Source organism: Diadema setosum, chromosome 18 (assembly GCF_964275005.1).
Source record: "Diadema setosum chromosome 18, eeDiaSeto1, whole genome shotgun sequence".
Taxonomy (NCBI): Eukaryota; Metazoa; Echinodermata; class Echinoidea; order Diadematoida; family Diadematidae; genus Diadema; species Diadema setosum.
In genome coordinates this window covers 35,384,240-35,391,856 of record NC_092702.1, presented here as the reverse complement: position 1 = coordinate 35,391,856, position 7,617 = coordinate 35,384,240, and the positions used below count along the sequence as shown (strand labels likewise).

The window sequence follows — 7,617 nt, the reverse complement described above, 5'->3', positions numbered from 1 at the left end:
TCCTCTGCATCTCTGTATGCTTACGTGAAATCTGCGTACTTTATAACTTCCATGTTAGGATGATCTTCCCATGAAGATTATCATGGAAGTCGATGGCGGCGATTATTGGGACCCGACAACGACTGATACAGCGCCCGATGGCGACGACAGCGGTGACTTCGTGGTATTTCCAGAAGAATGCCGCAAGAAGATCTTCGACGGAGACAACGACCCCGTTAAGGTTGGTTCGTTTCCCCCTTTACTGTCGTCTGTAAGTCATTGTTTATCATCATGAAAACTGTGCAGTACGTTGCGACATAAAATGCAGCTTTACGTTACAAAGAAACTCATACACACACAGACACACACACACACACCTATATGTATATACACACATATCAGAATTCGTAAATATTACTGACGAAGCTCTGTATTAGCTAATGGAAACGCTAACCTTCAAAAAGATTAACAACAATGTTTCCATTATCGGATAGTCGTTCAAAATAATTTGATAAGAAAGTGAATGGATTATCGCATGATGAAATGCTTTCCTGCATGAGCCATTGAATCTCTATAAGACTTCATGATAATGAGTGCATACTCAATTAAGTCACGAGACGAAAGCTTAACGCTGTGACATGTATGTTTTCCAAAAAATCGTGCGTATATCTTTCCTCTCTTAATTTGCTCATGACACGAGACATACACAAGTACTTTCTACGGAAATATCACCAAGGAACATAGGTATGAAAATCTTATGACATTTTTTTTTTCTGTCGTATTCAGTACATGACGGGCATCAAAACCGCTGACATCATCAACCACTGCAGCGGTCAGGCGGTGGGTGTCGTCGTGCTGGACGAAGTTACAAGATCGAAAGTCGATCATGAAGTAACGATCGACCTCACTACGCGGTGTCAAACCATTGATGCCAGCATCCCGAGCGATGACGACAAAATGGTGGACGATAACGAAGGAAATGATAACATCAAAACGTCAGATGATGGGTGCAGTAGCAGTGTTGATGTCACCATGACAACAGAGGAGGATGGAGGGAGTGACGGCAACACCATTTCCACATCAGAAGTTAACGAAGGGAGGATTGGAATACCCGTCTTGCCAGCTCGGAAGGAGGAGGAGGAGAAAGAAGAAGGGAAGGAGAAGAAGGATGAGGAGGAAGAAACGGTGGAGGAAAAGGAGAACGAGAAGGCAGAAGAGAAGGAAGAGAAGGAGGAGGAAGAGCAGAAGGAAGACGAGGAGAAGAAGGAGGAAGATGAGAAGGAGAAGGAGGAGGGGACGAAGGAGGAGGAGGAGGAGAAGGAGGAGGAGCAGAAGGAGGAGGAGGAGGAGGAGGAGGAAGAGGAAGAGGAGGAGGAAGAGGAAGAGGAGGAGGACGAGGAGGAGGAGAAGGAGGAGGAGGAGAAGGAGGAAGAGGAAGAGGAGGAGGAGGAGGAGAAGGAGGAGGAGGAAGAGAAGGAGGAAGAGAAGGAGAAGGAGAAGGAGGAGGAGGAAGAGGAGGAGGAAGAGGAAGAGGAGGAGGACGAGGAGGAGGAGAAGGAGGAGGAGGAGAAGGAGGAAGAGGAAGAGGAGGAGGAGGAGGAGAAGGAGGAGGAGGAGGAGGAGGAGGAGGAGGGCCGGGGACCACCTTTAACTGGCAAGGAAGAAGGAGATGCTCTAGATGATTCGCCAGTGGTAGAGACAAATTACTCTGAGGAAGGACCTCTGATGGTGGCGAACGAAGAGGAACACGAGACTCTCGAAGGCAGAGTTGCATGTCACCAGCCATGTGACAAATTGACCCATGACAGTAGCCAACCAAATGATCTCATAGGTGTGTATTCTATGATAAACTTGGTTATTGTGCTCGGAATGTTAAACGGTTCTTGCTGGAATGAGAGTGTTCGTATGAAAATCTTCACTTTGATGTTGTTAGATAAATCATTACATATCTATCTTTGACTACATGTATTTTTTGAACCCTGTAATTATTTTGTATAAAACCTCCTGAAAATTTATATCTGGTCTACAGATGGTTTACCACCCGATGTGACTCAGAGCCTTCTATCTGATATAGCGGTTCAACTTAAATAAGAATGTTGTAAATCACATCAAGCAAATGAGATGAACTAAGATTTGTTAACGTATTGCGTTTGATCTGTCTCTTTAAACAATTGGAATGGAAAACCGTTTTCAGGCGTTATTGTTATTATACATTTCTTCTTTGCCAATCTCACAAAACTCAAAATATTAACAATGAAAGACGCCTTCTTTGTCCATGTTTGTTATGATCTCCTTTGTCCCACAGACGAGATGAGAGCCAAGGAGACGTCTTGCTATGCATCATCACCTAGGGAGGCTGATGGTCACCGTGGCAATGATGGTGGTATTGAGGAAGAAGGGATCGTGACCGAGGCATCGGTAAGATGCAAAGATAACTCGCACGCAGTACATTTTTTTTTCATGAATATAATCCAGAAATATACAAAATGATCAGCTTTCACTGCGGTACATGCTGTACTACTCATTTTGCTCCAGTCCTTCAAGGTATCGGGTTTTTTTTTTTCTTTGCGCAGGGCAGTCCATGCTATTACCTGCTGCAAAAACAATGATCGTGTAAAGCTAGATGAACATTGCTTGAACTTTACATGATTAACTTGCGTTGCTATAGTGTCATTCATAGACTGATCTTTTTATTGACAAGATAGGTTGAAGCTTTAAGATTTGCTCTTCTTCGGGTATATATTGCATTCTAACATGAACTTCACATCCCCTCTATCTGTTGCACATCTCCAGGCAGCTAGAGAAGACTTCGAGGGGAAGAGAGACATGTCAGGCGCCGCAGCTACACCGCGGTTCGGGTCGACCGGCGGAGACGATGACTCGCAGTGTGCAGACAACCGCATCGACTTACAGAAAGCGGTAAAGGCTGCGGTTGAGGAACTGGTGGAGGAGACCATCGGGAGAGCGCTGGCAATGTTTCAGACATGACCGGTGATCGCATTTCTCTAAGTGATCCTCAGGGAGGTCGTTGACAGAGTCAGGGAGGTGCGCTGAAGGCTGCAACTGTGGTTGGCAGAGGGACAGTGAGATGGACCTGACATGCATAATAGGATGATCACGTGTGCAGTCATAAGTAGAGGGCAGCAGAGCAAGCAGGAAGAAAAATGAAGTGCATGTGGAAACGAGCCTACACTTTCAGGTAAATAATTCTCACTAGTAGAGATGGTGATGAAAATACATACACATACAAAAAATGTATACCACTTTTCATTAATGCTGGCTCCTTAGCATTTTGGGTTAATGGCTGTCATATTGGAATGCCAGCCAGGTTTCAATTCATTAATATAATACCAAATCCTTTATTGTATATTAGAAATCCAGAGTTCCATGGGAGATCAGCCTTTGTTGAAAAGGATACCCGGGTGGAATAGAGAAATAATTTGATAGATAGATAGATAGATAGATAGATAGATATACAACTAAATAGACAAATCTAGGGAAGGCTATTCATACAGTGATATGGAAAACAATGATGACTGATAAATGTCAGTATAGACAATAGCAATGGCATGTTTATAGAAGAAGATATTCATAGGGAAGAAGATCATAATGAGAAGAACATCAATATTCTCTGTTTCCATTGAGTTTCAATGATCAGACCTTCACATTACAAATATTGCTCGTCATTTTTCTCCTCAGCTCATGGTTAGCTTGACACCAGGCAGTAGGCTGAGGCACAAGGAGGAGAAAAAGGAGACAACTAGAAGAAGGAGAAAAGAAGGAACATTGAAGAGATTAAGGGAGAGAAAATGGAAAAGAAAGATCAGGGGAAGAAGAGGGTGAAGAAGGCGAAGAAGAGCAAGGAGAAGAAGAGGGAAAAGAAAGAAGATTAGGAGGAGAAGGAAAAGAACATGGAGGAGAATAGAAGCAGAGCGGAATGGGAAAAAATCTACACCTGATGGGCCCACCACATCCGGTTCCATCAGAGTTAATTACGGGTATATCCCCAATGCCTATCATAACAAGATTACATGAGATTGATACATTGTCACTTTCACTTTCATGGTCATTATCGGTGCGTGCATAGTATAGGTACTCTTCAATTATTCAGTCGAATATGGACATGAAGGACATGAAGGTTAAGGACATGGAAATATACAAGCCTTCTATTCACGCATGTCGTGGTGGTGATGCCGTGGGGGTGTCTTGGGGGTGTCGTGGCCAAGTGGATAAGATCGTTTGTCTCTGAACTACAGCATACTGAATTATGAGGATGGTTTTGGTTCGTGGGTTTGAGCCCATGCGAAGCCCGACACTTTTGCCCCTTCAGCAAGGCACTTTGTCCACATTGCTGCTCTCCACCCAGGAGTTTAAGGGGTAAATTGGTACAAAAATGGAGAAAAAAAAAATAATTTGTGATGGGTATTAGAGTACAAGTGAATGTTCATTTCATTTCCTTTCATGTCATTTTCATTTTCTTTCAACACGGTGATTAAAGGAACTTGCTCAGCCTGTGGCTGTTATTCTGCAAGTCCTTGCATACACTAACACAGAGAGACAGAGCACAATAGATTCAGTGTACTAAAATGATTAAAAGAAAAACACGTAGAGAAAAAAATATATACACACAGAACATGAAGAAAAATATTGACAAGAGACTGACATGAAACAAAACAACAATGGTATTCATCACATTACATGATAATAACCTATTTAACCCAAACTTTTCCTAAATATGTGATGGATATTAGACTATAACTGCTGCTGTCTTAAATGAAACTTGAAATTATTTCATATATATATATATATATATATATCGACATAAAACAGGCATCACAGAAAAAACACACACACACACACGTTCATTTCACGAATACGCACACAAGCATGCACGCATACATATACGTGCAATACTGGCACAATGTGCAAGGGTACTTGCATCTACGTACACCAGCATACACAATGATACACAATCAAAATAATTGGCAGTGTTAACGTAGATATCGTATTGAAGTCCTATGCATTTCGTGCCTTTTGGTGCGTGTTTAAGCTCTCAATTAGCGTTTCTCTCCTAATTATTTTTACACACGTACGGAAGAGGAAGAGAGAGAGGGGGGGGGGGGAGAGGGAGAGATGAGATGAGAGAAAGATACAGTATAGAGAGAGGGAAGGAAGAGTGTGTAGATTACGAATCAGTACTTCACTCCGACAATGATTGACACTCCTCGCATAGGTGTATTCTGTGTGTCTATATTATTCTCCCATCATTAATATGCTTAACTCCGTTCAACGCCGAACGCGCAAACAAGTTACCTCTACGGAGATACACAATCAATTTCACCAGGGAACTCAGAGTGTTTTTATTTTTAAACCTTCAGACCAGCACGAACTTCAGAAGGGAGAAAAGAGTGCAACTCACGGTTTAAGTCTGCAGACAACGCGATACAATTTGCTACAGCAAGCAAGGGAAATTTGTCGCTGAGAACTGTTGATTCCCGCCTCCAATGCTAATCACCTCAACCGCTTCCAGCGAGATTTCTATCGGAGCAATCTTTCGTGCAGCGGCTCATTAAAACTGGTTGAACATCTCAGCGCTGTCAAAGGCAAAATCTCATGCGCACCTCAGACTGAACAGCAAACAAGACTTCTCTCACAAAGTCCTGAATGATTGCAATTAATGCCTTCCATTTTATTCTGATTTCTTCAAGATAGGGAGAGAAAAAAAGGAAGAAAGACAGCAGAAGAGAACGGTTATTCTCGTGCTCTTCAGAGCGAAGCCAGAGCAGGTTTTTCTTCAGCTCAAACTTAGGACTGTTCTCATGACCACCGTCACAGAACAGAGTACCATGGACATCACCAATTCAACGATGGTGATCGATGATGTCGGAGATATTTTCACGTTCGCCATGGGGCTGTTGATTACGACAATAGCTATTCTGGGCAACGCTTTCGTCATCATTGCGATCGCGAAAAATCAACACCTTCGGACTGTGTCGAATTTGTTCGTGCTGTCGCTAGCGTTCACCGATCTTCTGGTGTCGACCACGGTGCTACCGCTGGCCGTTCAGTACTTGTACCTGGGAACGTGGCGGCTAGGGAGGGTTCTTTGCATCGCCTGGGTTGGACTGGACGTCCTCTTCATCACGGCCTCCATTTTGAGTCTCTGTGTCATATCGATTGATAGATACCGGGCGATAAAACAGCCCATCAAATACTCGATGCGTCGCACACCGCAGTTGGCGGCAAAGTTCACCGCAGCAGTGTGGACGATATCTTTGACGATCAGCGTGCCATCTGCATTTGTTATCGATTACTCCGACACTGGTCTGCAGTGTGGTTTAAAGAAGAATGCAATATATGCCATTTGCTCCTCATTTGTTTCGTTCTACGGTCCTCTATTTGTCGTGCTCTTTGTCTACGTTAAGATATATCGAGCGGCTAAGGAGCGAGCAAATCGAATTGGCAGCAACATTAATGGTGTGTCGATAGTCATGGAGGACAGATCCGACGAAAGCAAGCCTGAGTTAAAACGGCAGACGACTCTACAGCGACTTAGATCGACAATATCCCGCGCAAATCTGTTTGCCGTAGCTGCCCACAACGCGGAGGCCGCCTCGACGTCGGGAGCGGGTGATGGCGTGTTGAGCAAGGCGCAGTCGCTAAAAATTTCAGCTGCTCGTGAACGGAAGGCTGCGCGCACAATCGCGGTCATCGTCAGCGTTTTCGTTGCCTGCTGGTTACCTTTCTTCGTCATGCACGTGACGCTTTCACTGTGTCCAACTTGTCACGTGTCTTCTCTTGCCTTCAACATCGTCTCCTGGGTGGGTTACCTCAACAGCGCCTTGAATCCCATCATCTATACCCTCTTCAACAAAGATTTCCGCAATGTGTTCGTCAAACTCTTCAGGTGCCGATCATCCTAAAAATATATCATTACAAGTGTCGTGATGTCATGGATGTGAAGACGATTTCAAACATGGTGAACAAAATCATGCCCACCAACTGCTTTTTGTGTCATTCCTTGCAACCCCATCAAGCATTCTGTCATTGAAAATACAATTTGTATTTCTCAGTAATTATTATAAGTCTACATTATGTCATTAGAAAATTGCATCACGGAATGAAAATGCATTGTTATAATTATTTCATGTATGTATTTCTTCATAAAATTTTGTTCATAAAAAGTAGCAGAAACTAATAATGAAATAAAATTATAGTGGTGTACAAATCAATTGCTCCCAGTTACGTACCTCCATTTTGTAACTGTACTGTACGGACCCATCAACGATTTACTTGATGTTATGACATTCAACATCTGACAAAATATGTAAAAGTGAGGCTTTCTCATCTACCCATGTTGATACAGATTTGTTGACTCTCTCCGTAAACCTAACATCAAGATGCTAATAAATAATCATTGTTCTTAATGTGCAGTCTTTAATGTAGAAACACCCATCGTTTAATATAACAGTCTTTCAGTGGGAATCGGACAATAATATTCAAGTCCTGAAATTCACGATGAAATGATAACTTTATAATTCAACGTTAATGAGTTAATTTGTCATGTTGTCTGCTGGAGTACGAATTCCCCTCTGGAGTTGTGGAGAATGCCATTGATCAAGTTGCAAATATATGGAA

General features: G+C 42.9%; 1 protein-coding gene across 1 annotated transcript; it reads left to right on the top strand.

The window, feature by feature from the left end:
• The first annotated feature begins 5,798 nt into the window (after positions 1-5,798).
• Positions 5,799-6,902, top strand: LOC140241475 (probable G-protein coupled receptor No18). Its single transcript, XM_072321204.1, has one exon. The coding sequence runs from the start codon at positions 5,799-5,801 to the stop codon at positions 6,900-6,902; it is 1,104 nt and encodes a 367-aa protein (XP_072177305.1).
• Positions 6,903-7,617: the final 715 nt, after the last annotated feature.

Coding starts and splice junctions, on each gene's coding strand:
- LOC140241475 (XM_072321204.1), top strand. CDS start 5,799: ATGACCACCGTCACAGAACAGAGTACCATGGACATCACCAATTCAACG.